The sequence below is a fragment of the Carica papaya genome, chromosome 8 (genome assembly GCF_054855325.1).
Source record: "Carica papaya isolate Zhongbai chromosome 8, ASM5485532v1, whole genome shotgun sequence".
Lineage (NCBI taxonomy): Eukaryota > Viridiplantae > Streptophyta > Magnoliopsida > Brassicales > Caricaceae > Carica > Carica papaya.
Window position 1 is genome coordinate 35,256,684 of NC_142316.1, and position 22,843 is coordinate 35,279,526.

Sequence of the window (22,843 nt, forward strand, 5' to 3'; positions counted from 1 at the left end):
GTGCTTTTTCTTTTCCAAAATCAATTATATTTACAGATGTTTATTGGTTTATGTAATAATTACTTTTATTTATCAATATATATATATATATACATATATATTATTCATAATTTAAAATAACACACACCCTAAACATATTACTTGCACACTAATAATATAATTATATAAGAATTAAAATTCTTATATATAAATGAAAATTATAAATTAATATAAAATTTATTATTTAATGAATATATTATTACTTAATAATAGTCGGTTTATAATATTTGATTTAATAAAATTAATAATTTAATTTATTAATGTTGTTTGAAATATAATAATTAAATTTAGTTAAATTTACTATATTTTTATATATAAAATTTATTTTACGCATTATTAAATTAAATTTAATTTAATTAAAATAGTCATAATATATTAAAAATTGAATAAAACTTTTTTTAAAAAAAATTAAAAAGAAAACTTATTACTTTGATAACCAAAGAAAAGTAAGCATAGAGCAATGTGCATGATTATGTTTATGCAGAAATCATGGACAATGCCCACATGTGTTTGACTATGTATTTTATTTATTTATTTATTTATAAAAATAAATTAATTTTAAAAAATAATAATAAAATAAATATTTAATTTATTTAAAATATTATTTTTTGTGATATTTTATTATCGTTACTTTGTATTTAATTATTAATTATTATAAAATTAAGTCTTAATTACCATAAATTAGTATGGATTAAAAGTTGATGACAAATAATAAGACGAACATGTTGATAGAAATAATATTTTAGTTTAAAATAAATTTTTTATGTGTTAAATAATTAAAATATATTAATTAAATAAAAATAAAATTAATTTATTAAGCAGATTTTTTTAGTTTGATTACGTATTACGGGTTGAGCCACCATAGGGCGTGTTTGGATTTTTATAATTTCCTTTTTCTACCTCAATGCATCTCAACTTCAAAACCCATTGCAAATTACAATGACCAAACGCCACACATAAGTTCACTACCAAAATAACATACACCAAATCAAGCACTTTCAATCTTGTTTAATATATAAAAGCATATACTTATATATATATATATATATCACCACCTCTACTCTGCTCTCTGCTTACCCATTTCACTTCTTAACCTCCTGAGCCGGCGGCTTCGACTGATCTTCCGGCGGGGGAGGAGGACCGGCGGAAGGAGCTACTCCGGCGTCAATGCAGGTCCTGCACTTGCTCTCAACCCAGCCTTCGATGTCGTTGTCTCCACTGGCACCCAAGTGTCTGCCGCCGCAGAGGCGAGCTACGGTGCCTGCGATGACTGCGATGATGGTGATGGCAGCCAAGACGACGACCAGAGTCTCTATAGACCGGTGGCTGTAGCGGCTGCTTGGCTCCTCCACCGTGGGTGCTGAGAAAACTGGTGTCATCTCGTCTCTCAGCTTTGTCTCCATTGTCGCCGTTATCAGCTTCAGCATCGGCTTTTCTGGTCTCCGGTGTTGTTTAGAATGTGAGGAAGAGAAAGAGAGGGATTTGTAATTTGTGGGTCAAAAAATATGTAATGATGATGGAAGTTTGGTGTATGTATAGTAAGCTATAAATAAATGAGACCCATCAAATTATTATTATTTTTTAAATTATTTTTTTCAGTTGGGTAATTTCACTTTCTTATATAAACATTATAAATTATGCGTATATTTATTAAAAAAATTATATTATTATTAATATATAAAATATATAAATTTTTATTAGAAAAAAAAAACCTTTACAAGTAATTATGGTATATTAGGAAATACTAGTCACTAAAAAGTGAATTATGTTGATTTAGAACATATTAAGTTCTATATATATATATTTTTTAACTTTGTATTTGTATTTATATCTATATATATATATATATTTATAAGAGTATATTAAAAGTAAATTATCTGAGTTTTCGAAGTGTAAAACATGGATGAAATGACGGCCAAAATAAAAGACAATTTATATGAATATAATATTTACAAGAAAGTTAAAAGCCTATTTGTAAGATGTCAGTGTATCTTGGGTTGCTCTTTCTGACCCAGATGAAAATCTTTGAATTTCTTTTCCCAATTTGTTCTTTCTCATATTTATATATACGTACATATATATTATATCACATGTTATGTTCAGTGTCCCCATTTGCAAGAATAATAAATTGAAAATATTTACATAATTTTTTAATTTGAAAACATATATATATATATATATAATTGATATGTTATCACATATATATCAATAATTCTACATATAAAAAATTATTTACCGGATTTATGATTGTGAAATTGTTGTAGCTATCAATTGTAAGGAATTCAATTCTTATAAGTATATGTTTAATATTTTTTTAGATATAAAAGAATAAAAAAAAGTGCAAATATATGAAATACAAGAGACTATTTATGTATTACACATTGTAGACCAGAAGACTCCAGGAAAATCTTCTCGTATGATTCTCAGGAGATCTGTATGAAGGTGCTGCATGTAATGTGATTCAAAGGGCCAAGAAAATGTTTGATTAGCCAAGTGGTCAGCACAACGATTCTCCTCACAATAGACGTGTTGTATCTTAACAATTTAATCTTTCATAAACTAAATTTTAATAGCAAGAATCAGGTGGGACATAACATTGATGGGAATCTGCTCCCTATTGAAAACTCTATTTAAAACTTGGACAACCGAACACTATCCATCTTTAAAATCACATGACATGATCTCAAGTTCTAAGTTAGCTCAAGACCATTCAGAGCCCCCTAAAACTTAGCTTGTAGGATGAAACATGTGATGATGTTCCTGATGTGACCCCCGAGTAACTGACTGTTGCTGTCTCGGCCAATGACATCAGTGCAAGCCGTATCAGTGCTCCTACGGAGAGCCCAATCTGTATTGATCTTGATTCAATTCTGGAGCGACGGTATCCGAATGATAAGTTTTTCCTTTTTCCAGGCGTGATGAACATATATAGTAGACTTAATGGTAGATGCTTGAAAAGTATACTTTATTATTTTAACTTCTCCAGATTGAAAGAGCTACCCCCCAAAAACGAAAGCATTCCATGATTTTCAGAGTAGCCAACAGGTGATGCCAAACATAATCTTTTAATTCCTGAAGAACGAGCCCCAACTATACTTATTCTATAAGTTAGCAGAGAGTTAGTCATCGAAGTGTGTATTGAAGAATGTAGGACTGGCCGTCTGTGGGATGATCTTCTGCCAAAGACTCTTCACCTAGCGACACTCCCTCAGTACATGGTTGAGGTCTTTGATACCAAGACCATAGATCGTGCAACCTGGATCATTCGCCATGTGTCTGCAGACCCACTTCTCACTCGTAAGTAGGCCTTTCTACAAGACCAACTAGAGAAAATTACGAATGTGTTGAACGCTTGACCATTTCCACGTTAAGTCTCATTTATTATCTGTAAAAAGAGAAGAGATATCAGTAATCATATTATCAGCAGATTTAACCGAAAACTTACCATCAGACAATAAGCCCCATTACAGAGCATCCGCCCTCATATCATTATGCGGGATGCTAACAACACTGAGTTGAAGGAGAACACTAGTCTCCTGCAGAAGATTTCAATCCCACTAACCAATCGAAGTCACCAGGTCTTTAACTCTTTTGGACCCATGGGAATCAACAGTAGGTTGAAAGGCAAGGAGGTTGAGAGGACCACATCCCCCTAGCAAGTTATCCTCCCATAACCTCAGTCTAGTACCATCACCAACATTCCAAGCCAATTCATAGTTCAACTCATCCCAAAGACCATTTAGTTTCCTCCACACGTAGTAACAGGTACTCAGATTAACGGGAGGCCTGTACGGGTAATCCCACTTATATTAATGACATAGGATTTTGATCTACCAGCTTGGTCATAATGACAAAGTCCACCTTCATGAGGAAAACTTTGTTGAAGACTCCGAGTACTTTGTCAAACTTAATTTTTAATTTCATATTTTATAAATCCTCTAAAATTTTAGAATTTATTATTGATTTTCAAAATATACTGAAAGTCTTAAGGATGTCGTATTCTAAAATTCCGATAATATAATTGAATAAATTCTTCTCAATCTATTACGGGTCAGGACCTCTTCTCATTTCCTTCATTCAAACTTCCATCTGTATTTTTGTAATTATTACGTAAGTTATTAAGTAATTATAAGATATTAAATAATCTACATAATCCAGCTACAAAGTTATTATTATTATTATTATTATTATTAATTTTTACAGTCTTTGGAACTTACCCTAATTTGTCACATTTGGTTATTTACTTGTCCCTTGGGTGCATGAGAAGTTCAATGCCCTCTTGTCTCTGTATTTGTTATTTTGTCAGTTTGCGGGAAGCAGTAGCGGTAAATGTAAATGGTAAATTTTAGATTGTAAATGGCAGGTAAATTTATCAGTGAAAAATTACTTGACCAATCAAAACCTTTTTATGCTGTCCCCCAACAGTTCGTTTGTCTTCTTATTTTTAATTATATTGATTAAATTATGTTAATATTACAATTTAATAATTTAATGATTAATATTATTACTTGCAATTTTTAGATTTATCTAAATAATATTTTATACTGGTTTTTATTTAAAAGAAATTATAAATATTTTTTGGTGAAGACAAAAAATGTAAAGGATTTAAAACGCAACGTATTGCATGTTCAAATGGGCCAGGCCTACCGCTCATTGGACTGATTTAGTCACGGGCTCGGGTCATACCCGTAACCGGCCCAGTTTAGCACCGTCATTTTTTCTTTTTCTTTTTTTTTTTTTTTCGTTGGAAAATTAGTCAATAAGAAGTAAAACAAGAAAAAAATGTGGTGATTTGCAGGGAGGAGACTGGCTTCTCCGACGACGTCCGGATTTTCGATTCCGCGGTTTCATGAAGCTTCAGCTGGATTCGCGGAAATCGGAATCCGAAGTCTCCGGCATACGTCTCCGGAATCTCGCAGCAAAAACCCGGGAATTTAAACCCTAGTTTTTTTAAAAATTACTTTTTAAGAAGTATATTGAATTTTCTGTTTGTACGAAAGGAAATTGATTCCGGATGGGAACACCAGAATTTCCAGATCTAGGTAAACATTGCTCCGTTGAAGATTGTAAGCAGATCGATTTCCTGCCCTTCATTTGCGATCGCTGCCGCCAGGTGCCGTTTCTCTCATTCTCTAGCAAAATGTATATTTATCCATTACTGTTGTAAATTTGCGCCTGTGTAGAGCTACGGAAAAGCTTTCAGAGCTTCTTAGTGTTGTTTTTTCTTCCCTTTCTGGCATTTTTGTGGTTGATGATTTGTCTTTTGGCTGATAAAAAAGGGTAGGATTTGCTAACGCGTTACGTCCTTTCGTTGAGGTAAGAGGAAGATGTATACAGCCCTTCCTGATAAAATCAATTTGACTTAGTTATATTTGTTGTTCTTTGTTGGAAGGACAAGCAGTTGACGTGCTAGTTTAAGGTTGGTTGAATACATGTTGATACCTGTTCTACTCTGTTTCCCGCTCCTTCAGCTCAAATCAAAATCCATAATTTTGGTTGTCGTGGTGCAATTCTCACTGCTTGATAATCAATGGGAACTTTAACTGCAATTATTTAGAATTTTTATGATGGGTAACATTGGTCTTCTTGTTTGTTACCTTGGTGGGTGATTTTTGCTCGTGCTGGCTGATGATCAGTGCCGCCTGTTACTTTCTAGCTGGTTTTTTCTTAAATGTTATATAGTCATGTAGTAGTCCTATCCGCCTAGAAAGATTCATTCGATAAAGAGAATGCGAGTAGGCAGGAGATCAATAGACACAGAAAGAGAAGACCAAAAGAAGCAGAAGGCACTCAGTTATTTATGTGAAATAAAGAAGCAGCAGGTTACGAAGGAAAGATGAATTAAGCGATCATCGAGATCTTTACAAAAAAGAAAAGCATTACAAGAAATTCAAAGCCATGAACAAGAGTATTTGCTGAGAAGTAGACCTAAGCGATCTATTTTCTGCTGGGATTCGAGCTGTGTTTTTCTGTTTTTGTTTTGGTACTAAGTAGTCCCACCTATATGAATATCTTGTTAATATGATTTTTGGTGGTGATGTTGCCAAGATTAATGTGTCTGATGCTTGTTTGTATGCTTCTGTTATTACCCCTTCTTTTTTCTTGGTGTCTTTATAATATATACAAGCTTCTATGTATGAATACTCCTTTAGATAAGAGTATCTTGTGGTTTCTTCTCCAACAGGACCATCATTTGTTGCCGATGTTTTATCATTTCCTTCTTTTGGTCCTCTTAATGGGTGTTTTTAATTGCTCAAGCACTCAATGAACACTGGATATGAAAAATTTTCACAGGTTTATTGCTTGGAGCACCGAAGTTACTTTAAGCATAATTGTCCAAAAGCTGATAGAGGAGATGTTACCGTTGTCATTTGTCCACTTTGTGCGAAAGGAGTCCGCCTAAATCCGGATGAAGACCCTAACATCACTTGGGAGGCACATGTTAATACCGAATGTGATCCTTCTAATTATGACAAGGTCACAAAGAAGAAAAAATGCCCTGTTCCTGGCTGCAGGGAGGTTCTAACATTCTCTAATACAATCAAGTGCAGGGACTGCACTTTAGATCACTGTTTGAAGCATCGGTTTGGACCTGACCACAAATGCCCTGGACCTAAGAAACCTGATGCGGGTTTTGCCTTCATGTCTCTTCTAAGCAGGAGTAGGAAAGAAGAGTCAAAAACCTACCAAGCTCCTGCCACATCTTCGTCTAAGTGGACTTCAACCTTTCTGAGTGCAGCGTCAACTGTTCGAGCATCTGCTGAAGCAAGTATGGCAAAATTGAGTAGTGAAATCAGCCAAAAATTGCAGATTGCAAGGGATGGGGTTGTTCAGGGCAACAACAGCAACGGGAATGGTGGAGCCGTGAAAATGGAGACCTGTCCTCAATGTGGTGCGAAGTTTTTGTCGGTTGCTGCTCTAGTTGACCATGTTGAGAAAGTCCACGAAAGGAACAGCAAGCAAGGCAGAGCCAAGGTCACCATTGATGTTTGTCCCAAGTGCAGCAGAGGGTTTCGCGATCCGGTGGCTCTTGTGGAGCATGTTGAAAGGGATCACGGCGGTACTTCAATAGCTTGAAAAAGGTTTGTCTGTCTAACATCTTTGTTGCAGACTCACTCCACCTCGATTCTTGATGTTTTCAACTGTATGATACAAACACTTATTGCAGAAAAATAAAAAAAAAAGAACCAGAAGAAATCATTCGTCATGGCTCTTTTTATTAAATTCTTCATCAAGGAAAATTGAGTACGAGTCTTGACAAACCTCCTTGTGAATTACACAGTTGCTTGAATGAGACTTTCTTTTGGTAGAAAATTATAAAAGACTTTTTTTTTTCTAAAATACAACTGGATTCATCGAAGCACAAAAACTTTGACGTAGCTGGCGCAGGTTTGGTATCCGGCGGCAACCTTCTTTGAATTTCTTTTGGGTTACAACAGTTTATGATCACCGTACTGTATCTAATACAGTACTAGGTATTATAATACTGTTCATTACTGTAATAACTTAAAATTTTGTATTGGGAAAAAATTTGATTATTGACGTAGTTAAGCTTTTCAGTTCTGTAAAGTGGATAGTTTATTCTTTAATCAAACCTGTGTAATAATTTTTAGATGATTTAATTTATTAATATATTAATAAAATAAAATAAATTTATTATTTTTTAATAAAAAAATATTATATTATTTTTTTATTTTTTAAAAAATGTATAATGATTATTAAATTTTTTTATTATTTTAATAAAATGATGCAAAATTCAACTTTTAATTATAATAATTAATAATTCTTTAATTAAATAATTGAATCCTAAAAAAGTGAGTCCAAATTGGATTAATTTTATGATTAATTATTTGAATTGTTATGTTATGAATTTTTATTAAAAAATTATACTATCATGAGTATTAAATAAATTACGAGTATATTATTATTGTTGTATGATTTATTAATTGGACCGTCAGTAATAATGAATTTTAAAATTAAATAATATTATTTTTAAAAAAGTAATAAATTAATTAAAAAATTAATTTTATAATATTTCTTATTAGTAGCACTTAAAGGTATTTTCATATTGATATACAATTAAATAAAAAATAAAAATTATATCTCTAATTTAGGAAATTATATAATTAAAAACAATTTTCATTTATTTTTAAAATAATGCTGCGGTAATAATTTTTTCAGAAAATTTTATTTATAAACCAATAAAAAAATATTAAATTTATAATTTTTATTTACACGAATTAATTACTTAATTAATAATTACAAGTAGTTTTAAAATATTAATTAATTTATTTATTTGTAAAAGAAAATTAACTTAAAGAAAAAAAAAAAAAAAAAAAGAAGAATCGGCAGCGAAAGGAGTTAAAAAAAGAAAAAAACACGTCGTGGATTTGCACCAATCCCAGACTGAGTATATGATTAGTGGGGCCCGCGTAAATACCCGTTGCGTAGGTGTAAAGTTATTATCACCAACGGCAGGCTTCCAGCCGGATATGAAGGAGGAGGAGGACATAATAATCCCATTTTCATTTTCATAGTCATATCCTCTTCCAGAAAAACACGTTCGTTTCTGAAAATCCCCGAAGAGAGAGAAGGGAGTCAAAGAGACGAACAAACAACGCAGAGGAGGAAAATTCTTTGACGGCCGGGAAAATGCAGGAAAATCTGTTCGTGTTTTGTGCAGCGTAGAGAAATTCGCAGACTCAGGGCCCTTCCTTGTGATGATTCCGGTTAACCTTTTCTTTGAATCTCTCTTTTTTGTTTTTCCCTTCTTTTGTCTTCAGATAAAGTTTTATAGCATTTGATCTCGAAGCTCGAACGTAGTTTTTTGTTCCAATTTTTTTTTTCCGATTGAATTTTTTTTTTGATTGTTGTAGGGGACGCTTTCCTGTAAATTATCGACGACATTGACTCTTTAGTTATGATTTCTTGATTACAGTTTGAAGATTCATATGATCCTTTTTTTAAATGTTTTTCCTATTGGTAGCTGAATTTTGGTATTTTCAGAATTTGATTAAGGTTGAATGCTTTCAAGGAGGATTTGTTTTTTTCCCCCCCTATAATTTTAAATCCTTTATTTCTGAAGAAGCTTTATTGTTTTTAAGCCATTTAGGTTTCTGTTTGGTTTTAGGTGTTTGGTTTAGAGATTAAAGTGATCGTGCAATTTCCGATTGCAGATTGGTCATTGAGCTTTGAGCAGTATCCATTTGTTGCCAAGCCTTTCTTTCCCTTCTCGGCACTGAAAGTTTTTTCACTTTCACCTGTTTAGAAGGGAAAGAAGGTGTAAATTTTGAAAGCAATTGAAGTTTTCATTGATCATCCGTGTCTAATCTGACTAAAAAAAATGAGTACAATCTCGGGCATGGTTTCAAGGCAAGTAATGCCGGCATGCGGTAGCCTTTGTTTCTTTTGCCCTGCAATGCGGTCAAGGTCTAGACAACCCGTCAAAAGGTACAAGAAGCTCATTGCTGATATTTTTCCTCGAAATCAGGTTGGTATACATTTTTCAAGTGTCCTGCAATTTAAATTTTCTACCTGTCTGCTAAAAATATGGTGAACTGATTTTGTTCACTGCTAACCAAGCATGCCTGCTTTATTGATTAATTTTTTATTGGATATGAACTAACACAAGGATGATATAACTCATGGCTATACTATTGCTGTCTGCTTAGTGCCACTGCACCTTTTCTTCTTATTTGTGTTCTTCTAATTAATTATAGGCTTGCAGTTATGTTAAGAGTAACATTGCAGATCATAATGGATGTGTCTGGTTATGTCATTCACCTATTAGTATAATAGGGTAACTTTTAATGGAAATCTAGTTTTTTGGTGGTGCACTTAATTGTATACCAAATATACCAGTTATTAGTGTTAGTAGCAGCTGTAATATTTTAATGATTTCTTCTTTTTCTGGTCTTCAGTCAAATGTTCACCTTCATTTAATTTTAGATATATAAATATGTACATACTGAACTAGCAATTGTATTCTAATCAAGTTTGATTTTTAGGAAGTTTTCTTTGTTCGCATTGAAGTCTCCTAAATCTTAATTGTGTTGTAGCATTGTCAATTGAGTTACTTTCTGTACTATCCTATTTATGAATCAGAGTTCTTGCCTCTTTCATGATCTTCTGAAATTTGGTTGTTTATGTTCTGATAGGAGGAAGGGCCAAATGATCGGAAGATTGGAAAACTTTGTGAATATGCTGTTAGAAATCCTTTGCGCTTACCCAAGGTACAATATTTGTACTTGCAAGCCTCAAAATTTTTATTTGCTTATTTCTTTTCTACAAAATTTGCTTTGCTATTGGTGTTGCATAACCCCTAGTCTTTTTTCCCCTCAAAAAGATTAATAGTAGTCAATAATATCCCTAGGATGTAATGAGCCATGATGTGTTTCTTTGCGTTTGTGTTTCAGTAGCTCATAGGATGTTGCTGCTTTATTTTTCCTTTCCTTTATGTGTTCCTTTGAGGGGATCTCTTATTCTCCAGTTTTGTCAATGTTTTTCTTTTTTTCCCAATAAAATTTCTTCTTTTATAAAAAAAATCTGCTGCTGTGCTGATTGAATAGCTGTTATTAAAAATTATTGTCCAAGAATTACTTTGCATCTTCCAATAAATTCTGGCTGGAATGATGGGAATCTACTGTTTTATGTAATAGCTTTTGAAATTATTTTTGAAGAGTTACCTTGCATCTTCTAATGGTTTTAGGCTAGGCTTGTTGGACTTCCTTTTATCTTTTACTGAATAATGTGCTCTGCACTTTTTTTCTTTTTTCTTTCTTTTCTCTGAATTTCTATTTTAGTATGACTATTCTTTCTGGACCTACAGATTACAATTTTGACAAATACTCATTGTTTAATCTTTTAAAATTAGGTTACCCTAGTTTGTAAATGATCGCAATCTTGCTAAGCAAGCCTTCTTCCTGCATCAATCTTTCACAAGGAGCCATCTAAAGATGACACAAGAAAATTTTCTTGAAGTTTGCTCAACTAGTATTTGTCCTTTTCTTGTGTTTTTCTTTTTGATATGATATCTTCTTTTAAAAAAATAAAAGATATTTTCATATCATTCATTGAAACATTCACCTCCCTTGGAGTTTTATATTTTGTGTTGACCTTATTATTTAGGATAATTCTGATTGTACCATTTTGAGGATACAGTTCTTTTGTTTTCTTTTTTATTTATTTTTTTTATAGTTTTAGAATTGCTGTTCTGTTAATTAAATAATTGAGTTTCCTATCAGATCACAACTTCTCTCGAGCAAAGGTGTTACAAGGAATTAAGAAATGAGAACTTTCAATCTGCAAAGATCGTCATGTGCATTTACAGGAAACTATTGGTATCCTGCAAGGATCAAATGTGAGTTAATCCTTTTCCTATAGTATAGTTTATAGTTTCTTCACGTGTTGTATCTGCTTGTTTTCACTGCTTAACTTCAAAGCTATTCTACCTGATGCTGGATATGGGATATGTATTGTGGTATCTCAAATTGATTGACCTACTAATTATAGGTTTAAGCTTAGATTTTCCATGCAGAGGGCTGTGCACACCCATATCGCTTTTCTTATTTATTCTAAGTAAATTAGTTATAGCAACTGGCATTAGTTTCTCTTTGTCACTTAGGAGATCTTTATTTGCTCCCTTGGCTCCATAGCCCCTGGCCAAGTGTGCTGTATATTTGTTCAATTCAATATAATTGTATCTCCAAAATTGTCTTAGTGCTAACCTTCAAGCTTAAATATCAATATGTCTGAGTAGCATATCAAATTTTCATAAATTCGTAACAGAAATTGTAAATTAGAAGTTAGTATTAGCACCTTATGAATGTTGGGATGTTGGGTATTGTTTGCTTTTTTTTTTCTTTTTTTTTTTAATTTGGCTCTTTCTTTGGTGACAACAAAACCATGATCTTTATTTCACAGGCCTTTATTTGCTAATAGCTTGCTAAGCATTATTCAGACTCTCTTGGATTTAACTAGAGAAGATGACATGCGTATTATTGGGTGTGAGATTCTGTTTGACTTCGTAAATAACCAGGTTGATGCTCTTTTCTTTCTCTATTTTGAAATCTTATGTGTTATTAATTAAATGAAGTATCTTCAGCATAGCCGCCCAAAAAAGATAATAACAAAAAGAAAGAAGTATGTTCATATTTGAACTCATCAACTTGCTGCATGTTGCAGGAGGGTGGGACTTACATGTTTAACTTGGAAGGCTTTGTTCCAAAACTATGTCAATTAGCTCAGGAAATTGGGGATGATGGAAGGGCATTGAGTTTACGTTCAGCTGGGCTGCAAGCACTTTCTGCTATGGTATTTGTCTCATTTTTCTGCAATTGTTTTTCAGATGTTGTGATTATGTTTCCCTTAGGTTGGCTTGCTGAAAAAGAAAGAAAGAATTGTGACTTTTAATATTTTATAGAAGAAAAACAAAAATATTCTCTGAGTTAAAGAAATATTATTACAAAAAGAGGATAAATAACTTTATATTTTTTGTTAAAAAGCATAAATAACTTAATGATAAGATATCCTCCTAAAATAATGAAAATAGAAAAAGGGGGCAAACTTCCAAGGAAAAATAAGTGCTCAATGTATTTAGAAAAAAGCAAAAAGCAAGAATATTATGAACAAAGTACCAAAGATGTGCCACCCCATGCACAACTTGAGGTGTTGAAAATTAAATCAAGTCCTTAAGCTTTGCTTGAATGTTTTGAATTGACAACAAAACTAATGTTACAGCTCTTTATCACCTGTTTGTTGTGGGGGTCTCTGTATTGTGAGCTTATAAACATTTTTCAATGACAACGGACATAGCTTATGACTTCTTTCCACAAAGCAATACAAATATTTTTTCCAGTATGGGCTTGTGCACGTGTATGTGTGTGTATATTCTAATGTCCTCTGCATTGTCATTTTGTTCTGCAGGTCTGGTTTATGGGTGAACACTCTCATATTTCGGTAGAGTTTGATAATGTAAGTAGATCTGGACACCCTCATTTGTGTGTGTACTGTCATCTGTCGTGATCTTTGTCTGCTTTGCATTGAGACTTGTCAGAGGAGCTTATCTAGGGATACCCTTTCCCTGTGGGCTGGGTTTTGTGGCTACAGCATAATGTCTTGATCTTTGATTTCCATTCATTTTGGATAGGTTTTGTGAGAATCTCCTGTTTGTGCACTAAGGGGCATGTTCTTTTGGAGGTTCCCTTTGTCAAATATGCAAATGAAGTCTGTAGTTTTCCTTCTTTTCTCTTTTGTTTTGTTTTCAGTTTGATTGGAGGATCCCTTTTCTTTTGAGCGAAGATTGCAGAATACCTTATTCTCCCTCCTTTTTACTCTATTTCTTAAAAACCCGGGTTTATGCCTATAGGACCTGTTGTTATGGAAAATGATATGTAAAGCTATGGTGAAGTGACTATAATTCATTGGCAACTGAAGAATTAATGCCATTTAAGTATCTTCTAACCAGATATTTCTTACATGATTCAACAGGTTGTTTCGGTGGTCTTAGAAAATTATGGAGGTCAGAAGACAATTCCAGATAATGTTGTTAATGACAATAACCGGTGGGTGGAAGCAGTACGCAAAAATGAAGGTTATATATCATGTCCCGCAGATACTCCAATAAGGGTTCCTTCTTGGAGGGAAGTTGTGAATGACAAAGGCGAAATAAATGTGACAATGTGATGGCATAAAACTTCTCAAAGTGAATTCCAAATTTTAATTTTGTTTTTAGCTTTGCCTGCTAATAATTTTTTTCCTTTTGAACAGGGAAGATGCCCAGAACCCTTGCTTTTGGTCAAGAGTTTGCCTGCATAACATGGTCAGGCTGGGAAAGGAGGTTACAACTATGAGGCGTGTTCTAGAATCTTTGTTTCGTTATTTCGACAATGAGAATTTATGGTCTCCTGAACGTGGACTTGCTTTCCCAGTTTTAAAGGATATGCAGTTTCTAATGGATAATTCTGGTATTCATGCAATTCTAAAATTTCTAATAGCTTCTGGCTTTTTCTTTTGTAAAATCTTAATTCTTTCTCTGCTAAATCTTTAGTGTACTTGACTTACAATTTCCTTTTCTCTTTCCGTGTCTTGTAGGGCAAAACACACATTTATTACTGTCCATATTGATTAAGCATCTCGATCATAAAAATGTCCTTAAACAACCAGCCATGCAGCTTGATATTATAGAGGTTACCACTTCACTCACTCAACATGCAAAGGTTGAACATTCTTTAGCAATAATTGGCGCCATTAGCGACATCATAAGGCACCTGCGAAAGAGTATACATTGCTCGCTTGATGATGCAAATCTGGGTGCTGATATAATAAAATGGAATAGAAGTTTCCGAGAAGCCGTTGATAAATGCCTTGTACAACTGTCTGACAAGGTGAGATTTTCTCGTCTAGATATTACTTTATACCTTATTTCCTGCCCAAAGGAACTTAGGGGCGTGTCTCCTCACGTAAAGAAGTGAGATTAAATGACCTTACTTGATTTGGGGAAAAAATGTGTACATAATTTTTTAATTAAACGTCCTGATATTTTCAGAACTTTGGCCTTATTGGTCATAATAAATGGTGATTTTAATAGCATCGGTCACAGTAAATAATAATAGATTTTAATAGCATTGGTCACAGTAAATAATAATATTGACCTCACAGCCATACTGAAATATGGATTTGACCCATAATAGTTTAATAATTTTGATCTCACTGGTTATCATTTTTGTTTGTATTATACTGGCACTATTTTTTCAAAAATAAATTATATTGGCACTACTGATAGAATATTGTAGTTCAGTTCCAGTGAGAACTAGAGATAACATAGTTCCTCAACAAGATGAAAAGAAAAACTAGAGATAACACAAATTCTGATGCTTTCTTTTGATTTCAAGTCGTCTTCGTGTATCAACTAAATTTGATGGTTTTAAAGTCTAATTTTCTGCCATCAGCTCCTTTCTCTTATTATGAGAGATACAATGCTGACTGCCATCTCTTAATAGGTTGGAGATGCAGGCCCAATTCTTGACGTTATGGCTATGATGTTGGAGAATATTTCTACTATTACCGTAATAGCCAGAACAACAATTGCTGCTGTTTATCGTACGGCTCAACTTGTAGCCTCTATACCGAATTCATCATATCAAAACAAGGCAAGAAATCCCAATTCTTTATGTTTTATCCTTTCATCTCTTTTGTGCTGTTGAATAAATTATATCTATACTAATGGCGCACTAGAGTTTCTCCTTCTTCGCAGGCATTTCCCGAGACTTTATTTCATCAGTTGCTCCCAGCTATGGTCCATCCAGATCATGAAACGCGAGTTGGAGCTCACCGCATTTTTTCTGTGGTTCTTGTGCCTTCTTCAGTTTGTCCTCAGCCTTCATCTGTTGGTACCGAGCTAAAAAAGGGCTTGGGCCTTCCCCGGACTGTCTCAAGAACTGTCTCTGTCTTTTCTTCCTCAGCGGCTCTTTTTGAGAAGTTAAGAAAGGATAAACTTTCCTCCAGAGAAAATGCTAACCAACTCAGCAAGGAAAGTGTTACTATTGAGGAGGAGCCAGTAACAAGTAACAGTGGAATGCTTAGTAGATTGAAATCATCTTATAGTCGAGTATATAGTGCCAAAAATCTTCCTCTAACATCAATAACAGAGGGAAATTCTGAGAACAATAAGGAACCGGTAAGTCTTTGAAATGTCATTACTGCTAGAAAAGACACTATTATGGGGATTGCTTGTTAGATAAGATATCTTGTGGTTGGCCTACATATTTCAAACTGGTTTGGGTGACAAGGTCAAGCTCAACTTTGTGGTTAATTTTATTTTCTGAGTTTTCTAGCTTTAGTTCTGGACATGAAGCATGCTTCTTTTAGCTGAATACTGTAAGGACGTTAGATCTCTGATAACTGAAGAACAGCAAGCTTTTATTCAGACAACCCAAAACATTTGGACCACAGCATATTTTGATTAGCTTATTATACTTTAGGTCCTACAATATGACTTGATCTGCAGGATTGCCACATGTGGCACTGAGTGATTTAAATGAATAATCCTTTAATTACTTGTTGAAAGTTTAACACTAGGTTTGTGAATCAATCTAAATGTGTTGTATTGATTCGTTAATCCTCAGGAGGCTAATTCCTTAAGGTTGAGTAGCCACCAGATAACTCTTTTGTTTTCATCAATATGGGCACAATCCATCTCTCCTGCAAATTCACCTGAGAACTATGAAGCTATTGCTCACACTTACAGCCTTGTATTGCTGTTTTCTCTGGCCAAGGTAACCAATAGAATAATTTATCTAATTGCAGCATTACAGTGTATAATACCACATTTATAGTGTCTATATCATGGTATTTTTCATGAGTGTTTGTAACAGATAGTAGGTTCTTTCTACCAGCATGAAGAATTTATCTGATAGTACTTTCTATGACTCGTTTTTTTTGCAATCCTGGAGTAGTTTTATTACAATCATGTCTCTAAATGGTTATTTGGTAATAGAATAAGCACTCTTTCCAAACTTATTTGTGTCAAGCCCAAGATCATAGATCTTAGTAGCTTTCTGCTGCATGTACAGTGTGATATACTATGCTTTTTACTGCACGTCTGGCATTACACCATTTTGGAATACATAAAACCTGTAAATTTATCATTTCCATAGCCATTTAATTTTATGGAATTTCTCGAAAGTTTGTAATGCTGCAGATTAGACTTCTTTTACTTAGATGTTCTATTTGCTTTAATCTGTTGACCTCTGAGCCATTAATTGAATTTGTGCAAACTTTGTAAAAGAATTTTAAATTTTGGTAAGGCCAAATCACAGTTCTTAACTTGCTTTCTGAAGCAATTCAAATCTTTTGAGAAGCTGTTCTAGTTTGTCTGATTTATCTATATTTTGTGGTGCTTCAAAACTTGGACTCATATTGGTTGTCTTATTGAAATGAGGTCTCATTTCTTTCAATCCTCTCTCAATTATTTATCATCCCTTGCAGAATTCAAGTCATGAGGCTCTCATTAGAAGTTTCCAGTTGGCACTTTCCCTGCGAGATATTTCTCTTATTGAAGGAGGTGAGCTCCCAAAGCAACGATTCTATGTAATCTGTAACTTCCCATTGAACTCTAATGTTTTTCTACCTCTTCTTCTATTCTTAAAACCAGAGATTTTAGTCTTACATGTTTTATATCAATTGAGAGAGAAGGGAATTATTATATTACCTCTTATTTACTCAAATACCAGCAAGTAGAAGGGAAATTAGGGAGGATTTCTTTATAGAAAAGGGAATATTATCAAGGGCAAGAAAAGATAAAGTATGATGTTTGATGATAAGGTATCCTCCTAGATCCTTCTAGTAGAAGAGCTCCAGGTATAGTTACAACTGAAACCCAGCAAATTAGGGAAGATTTTGATAGGAAAAGGAATATTATTGAGAGCAAGAAAAGGTAAAGTACATTATTGGACGATAAGGTATCCTCCTGGAGCCTTATAATAAAAGAAATCAAGTATGGTTACAACTGAACCCAACAAAATATTATACTATTGCTTCCCAATTTCTATGTAGCACTTAAATTTTACTGCTCCATTCTAGCAGTAACGTCCATACGCCCACATGCAAGATGCCCTTCTGTAGAATTATAGCTTCTTGTCGCACCCTCTCTCTATACAAATTTGAACATATGAAACAATCCAGAGGAGGGACAGCTCGCATCAAGCCAAACATATCAAATACTTTGTTCAAAATTTCCAAGCTACTTCAGATTGAAAAAATAAATGATTGAGTATCCTCTTTCCTGCAGACATAACACAAAGATGTCATAAAAGCCATGTAGACTTGTAAATCTGCAATTATTCTATGGTTCTGTACTTGGTAAGAATAGTGGTCGAAGCAAATATCTTAAGTTTAGAAGGCATTTAGCTTTTTAAAATGCATTGGCAAAACGAGTGTGATAGCAATCATAGAAGGATTTACATGTCTACAATATCGAGGACTCTAAGGTCCAGATCCTGCTACCTGACTGCTGGGAATAATGAAAAGTTTCTACCAAACTTGACAGATTTAACATACAATGGGTCTCCTGATCGTTAGACTTACAAAAAATGGGGGTTCCAAGACAATCTTTTTTGTGTGACAAACAGAATAGAAAATAAGGGTATTGTGGCTTGAGCGAATATTAGAAAGACGAGGAAAACAAGTGGCTAACGGGCCATCATTATTCTAAATACTCTCCCAGAAGGACATGCAATGGGAGGTGACCTCCCATGGGCTTTTTGTGGGTAAAGAAGTTACCTGCTGCAGCATCCCATCCATTCCTGCAACTTGCATAAATACTTTTGATCACTTCGTGCCATAAAGAACTAGGATTTTGGCGGAATATGCCAAGCTATTTTCAGCCAATAGAGACAAATTCTTGGATGCTAGATCCCAATCTCCAAACCACCATTAGTTTTTGACTGTCAACACACTTCCTGATTTACTAAATGAGAGAACAGATCTCCTTTCCATTAGTGAAGCTTTTAGACACTTTTGGCAAAGAGAGGACGATAAGTTATAAAATGTAATTACTGATGATCTTCTTTCTCTTGGAAGATAATCAAAATGGTTTTAGGTTAAACTGAGTTAATTGATGGGTAGTTGTTTGGATTCATGGGCATAACTGGCAATGGCATGTAGTCACAAATCAGTTTTCTCTGATTTTAATTATATGGCCTTTTTTTGGTCCATCCTTGCATCTCCAAGCAATTTTACTTAGCCAAAACTGCCTTGAAACAAGGAAGCATCAACATAGTTGTTTTCAACTAAAGTAGAATTAGGTCACTAGGTTGCTTATGTTGAATTTGTGAATATCCAAGCTCTAGGAATTTGGATAAGCAGTCTTTTCTGAGAAGTCTGTTTTATAACTTTGGTTTTTGAAATAAAAAGTCTAAACAGTTAAATCAACGACACCTAGGGTTGCCGCCCATTTATAGAATATTTACAAATCTATTAGAATATCTATTATATTCTAAAAATCCTCCATCCTATATATGTCATATCCTAAAATCAAAGAGTCAAAATAATAAAACCATCTATTCTTAATTTTAGATATCTCTTCTTCAATCACCTCAAAAGCCCTACTATTCTTCTTTCCGCACCATCCAAAAAATAGTTGATGGATTCTTATTTCAAAAAACTACTATAGTGTTTTTGTAGGAACATAACTAACCTCATTGAATAAGCACTCCTGTCCGCTCCAATCTCATGATAAAGCCATTACTTTGGTCATCATCTGAGAAACTATTCACTGGTGTTCTTATCTACGGCAGCTAAGACACCTAAAATTAAATCTCTTATTGTGGCAGCATTGCCAGAAGTTCCCCAGCCCAGTGTTTGATATTAGTTTGGACATTTGAGCTTCATCATAAACAGAGAGCAAATCTGGAAGAATGACCACCACCCAAACAATTCTTCACTAGATAACTGGATCTTTCTATTCTTAGCCTTTGTTCTCAAATGCAAAGGAGCTTGTCCAATGAAATGGCATCGCCTCAATTCATATGGGGTGTGATTGGATGTCATTCTAGAACAAGATATTGATTTTTTTTAAAGAACTGAATACTTGTGAACCTTGATTGTCAACATCCTCTTGGCTTTCCTCATATGAAGATACAATACAAGGACTCCTAATTATTAACTGAGATAAGATTTTTGTATTCAACATCATCTGAGTACCTTAATAGTTAGAACCACAAAATAAGTCAACTGCTACAATTGTTTTATATGTAACCAGAAACCAACTTTGAAATACTTTGAGAAACAATTGTATTCTCTTTAATTGCAGGACCACTCCCACCATCACGTCGAAGATCACTCTATATGTTGGCAACTTCCATGATTCTCTTTTCATCAACAGCCTTCAATATTCTCCCTCTTATTGATTGTGTCAGGGATGCTGTTGCAGGAAAACAGGTAGATCACTCATGCTGAAAATCAAGCTCATGAAGATACTGCTTGGTGTCTTGGATGCAGTACTTAATTTTGTGTTTAATGTGATAGATAAATCTTAGAACCAAAATGTTTTAAGCTCCCTCTCTTGATATGTTCGAATCAGGTTGATCCATTTCTACACTTGGTTGAAGATCACAAGTTACAGGCTGTGAAGTCAGACCAGATCCGAAATATTTATGGATCAAAAGAAGATGATAGTTTGGCCCTGGAAACTCTTTCAAACATAGAGATAACTGAGGATCAAACTAGGGAATCTTTTGCTACTGAGATTGTGAAAAGCTTGGAAAATTTGTCAGATGTAAAACTTTTCTCCATATAGCTTCCTAATTAAGAAATCTATATTTAGTTAACACTAATATCTGCTAGGTCTTTTATGCAGTCTGAATTGTCCACCACGCAGGAGCAGCTGCTCAATGAATTCTTACCTGATGATGTGTGTCCCCTGGGAACCCAGATGTTTATTGATGATCCACATAAGATTTATCATGTTGGTCCCAAAAATAGTAGAACTTCCAAGGATGTAATTACCTGTCATAGTTTCCAACCTTCTTATCGAATGTCTCGGATCTCAGATTTAAATGACTTTGCTGTTGTGCAGGAAATTCCACTTTTTTCAATGGATGATGATGCTTTTGCTGATCAGTCGGAGAGTCAAGTCAAAACGAGTCCAGAGTTGACCTTGGAACTCCCCCAACTTTTGAGTGTCAACCAGCTTCTAGAATCAGTATGTCAGATATCTAAATTCTCTTTTTTTGCCTGATCAAGTAAAAGGCTAAATTATTTATTTCATCCGCCATGTTTATATGATAAACCAAGTTAACAGGAAGTATTGATTGTTTTGGTTCTTCAAATGGGAATTAGAATACAAAGTGCTACTTGTCCTGTGACAATTGTTTGAAGTGCTATGCACGATATACATTTTTGTTTGAATTGCTCCATGTGCATGATATTACATATGTTTAAAATATAACATATATATTTTGTTGTACAAGCAAGATTTTAATTCATTATGAACTAAAAATACTTTTGGATGAAAAAGCTAATAAAAGCCACAAGACTAGGGTTAAAAAGTAAAATATCTTTTCTAGTTCAATTTCGTAGCTCAATTTAATGCTCATCTTCCTATTCCCAGTTGCAGTAATCCATTTTTGATATTGTTTGTTCCTTTCTGAAAGCCATTAGAAGAAGATTGGCATTTCTGGCGAGTCTGATTTGTATTGGCTTATAATGTGACAATAGCTGGTATGGAGATGACAGTAAATAGGCAACTATTGATTGCATTCTATGCATTCCCAGGTCCTGGAGACGGCTCATCAAGTTGGAAGACTTTCTGTGTCAACAGCCACTGATGTGCCGTACAAAGAAATGGCACATCACTGTGAGGCACTCCTAAAGGGGAAGCAACAGAAGATGTCCTATTTGATGTCTGCCCAAATAAGACAGGACAGTGAGTCAAAGGGCATGGTGTTTCATTCTCATTTTGACACAGGTCCATATAGGGTAATTCCTCAATCCAAACTCAAATGATCTTGTTGTTCATGCCGCCCTCCATAATCAAATTCTTAGATATGAATGCTTGAACAACAAAGATGAGGCTCAAGCATTCATGTCCTAAATATTCTTCTATCTGAAAAGCAAGATCTATGATCTGATATTTTTTCCCAAATGTAGGTTGGAAATCCTTTCCTTGACCAAAATGTTGCAGCCGGTTCGTGCAAGCCAGCAGTCTCTGCTGTGCCGCTGCAATGTGCAACTGAGTACCAAAGTCATTCCCAAGGCTTCAGGTTACCAGCATCAAGTCCATATGATAACTTTTTAAAAGCTGCTGGTTGTTGATCCTACATAATCATGTGAGCTGGAGATGAAACTACCAACATCTAGTCAGATCAGGGATATAAAGCTCAAAAAGGCTTCTTACCCACAGAGATCCAATGTTATTATACACCATGCATTTGTTTCTTTTCGTAAGCAGGAGCCAGGAAGAGAGACCAACCAGTTTGCGATCTAGATCAGTTAATTAGTTCCTTTTTGTGCCTTCAATTCTTTCATTCTTCATATCCCCGGATTTTTTGACGCGGCAGTAGGGGGAGATCTTTTGATTTGCTGCTTCTTCTCTTTCCCTAGTTATCTCTTCTTTTGGCATTATAAAAGAGAGGTCTATTTATTATTGTTATTTTCATCATCTTAGGGTTAATGTATATAAAGGACTCTGCTGTTGATTATAATATGAGAGAGTGCAATCTTTAATCTGGATTGCTGTTACCTTTTTATTGGTTCTTAAAACTTATCCTTCTGTTGTTATTTTTTATCTTTTTGTTTACTTCGTGGCTGTAGGATTTGTACATAAGAGGTTATAAATTCTTGAATAGTGAATAAGCTGTTTTTTCTATTTTTTTTTTTAGGGTAAATTCCTGAAAAGTTTATAAGATTCTGATAAAACAATTTTACTAAGAGGACTTTTGAGTACAAGAATAATATCATTGAGGGCATATATTCTTCACCCTTTTTTTTTTCAATAAACTATGTATAAAGTACGTAAAATTTCAGTTTTATTACAATTAGATTTAAACTTAAGAAAAATAATATGAAATTTGTATTACAGAATTAAGTAGCACTAATGTCTTTTAATAAAAAAATTAGAACAATATTCTTGTCTTTCCATCGTTTGTTTGGAAATGACAAGAGGAAAAAAAATTTATACATATATAATTTGTAAAGAAAGGGGATCGATCAAAGACTGAATAAGGTAAAAGAGAAAAATGGCAGGCTATGAGACGGGGTGCAACTGTGTGTGCGCGCGCGAAGACATTAGATGACTTGAATCCAG

The 22,843-nt window shown here is 34.0% G+C and overlaps 3 protein-coding genes across 5 annotated transcripts; 2 read left to right on the plus strand and 1 right to left on the minus strand.

Moving 5' to 3' along the window:
• Positions 1 to 955: 955 nt before the first annotated feature.
• LOC110811293 (fission regulator-like protein) lies at positions 956 to 1,551 on the minus strand. The gene has a single exon (XM_022037737.2). The coding sequence runs from the start codon at positions 1,464 to 1,466 to the stop codon at positions 1,122 to 1,124; it is 345 nt and encodes a 114-aa protein (XP_021893429.2). The 5' UTR covers positions 1,467 to 1,551; the 3' UTR covers positions 956 to 1,121.
• A 3,286-nt stretch (positions 1,552 to 4,837) lies between these two features.
• Positions 4,838 to 7,263, plus strand: LOC110811274 (zinc finger (C2H2 type, AN1-like) family protein). Its single transcript, XM_022037703.2, has 2 exons — positions 4,838 to 5,152; positions 6,334 to 7,263. Exons 1-2 carry the CDS (start codon positions 5,054 to 5,056, stop codon positions 7,114 to 7,116), a joined length of 882 nt encoding a protein of 293 aa, XP_021893395.1. The 5' UTR covers positions 4,838 to 5,053; the 3' UTR covers positions 7,117 to 7,263.
• Positions 7,264 to 8,511: 1,248 nt separating this feature from the next.
• LOC110811290 (protein SEMI-ROLLED LEAF 2) lies at positions 8,512 to 22,286 on the plus strand. 3 transcript variants are annotated; one of them, XM_022037729.2, is made up of 20 exons: positions 8,514 to 8,768; positions 9,216 to 9,529; positions 10,197 to 10,271; positions 11,283 to 11,398; positions 11,962 to 12,076; positions 12,223 to 12,351; positions 12,964 to 13,011; positions 13,528 to 13,718; positions 13,807 to 14,003; positions 14,131 to 14,423; positions 15,039 to 15,188; positions 15,293 to 15,715; positions 16,164 to 16,313; positions 17,026 to 17,101; positions 19,850 to 19,977; positions 20,120 to 20,314; positions 20,396 to 20,503; positions 20,615 to 20,740; positions 21,313 to 21,516; positions 21,688 to 22,286. In XM_022037729.2, the coding sequence occupies exons 2-20, from the start codon at positions 9,383 to 9,385 to the stop codon at positions 21,850 to 21,852; spliced, it is 3,036 nt and encodes a 1,011-aa protein (XP_021893421.2). In that variant the 5' UTR covers positions 8,514 to 8,768; positions 9,216 to 9,382; the 3' UTR covers positions 21,853 to 22,286. The 3 variants fall into 3 exon arrangements, with proteins under 3 accessions (XP_021893419.2, XP_021893421.2, XP_021893420.2); XM_022037728.2 differs by having other exon boundaries at positions 8,516 to 8,768; positions 20,396 to 20,536; XM_022037727.2 differs by having other exon boundaries at positions 8,512 to 8,768; positions 20,396 to 20,740.
• Positions 22,287 to 22,843: the final 557 nt, after the last annotated feature.

Excerpts from the sequence above, each read along its gene's own strand:
- LOC110811290 (XM_022037727.2), top strand. The coding sequence starts at position 9,383 with ATGAGTACAATCTCGGGCATGGTTTCAAGGCAAGTAATGCCGGCATGC. Across the intron at positions 17,102-19,849 it reads TATTTCTCTTATTGAAGGAG|GACCACTCCCACCATCACGT; the intron begins GTGAGCTCCCAA and ends CTTTAATTGCAG. Across the intron at positions 20,741-21,312 it reads TCAACCAGCTTCTAGAATCA|GTCCTGGAGACGGCTCATCA; the intron begins GTATGTCAGATA and ends ATGCATTCCCAG.
- LOC110811293 (XM_022037737.2), bottom strand. The coding sequence starts at position 1,466 with ATGCTGAAGCTGATAACGGCGACAATGGAGACAAAGCTGAGAGACGAG.
- LOC110811274 (XM_022037703.2), top strand. The coding sequence starts at position 5,054 with ATGGGAACACCAGAATTTCCAGATCTAGGTAAACATTGCTCCGTTGAA. Across the intron at positions 5,153-6,333 it reads TTTGCGATCGCTGCCGCCAG|GTTTATTGCTTGGAGCACCG; the intron begins GTGCCGTTTCTC and ends AAATTTTCACAG.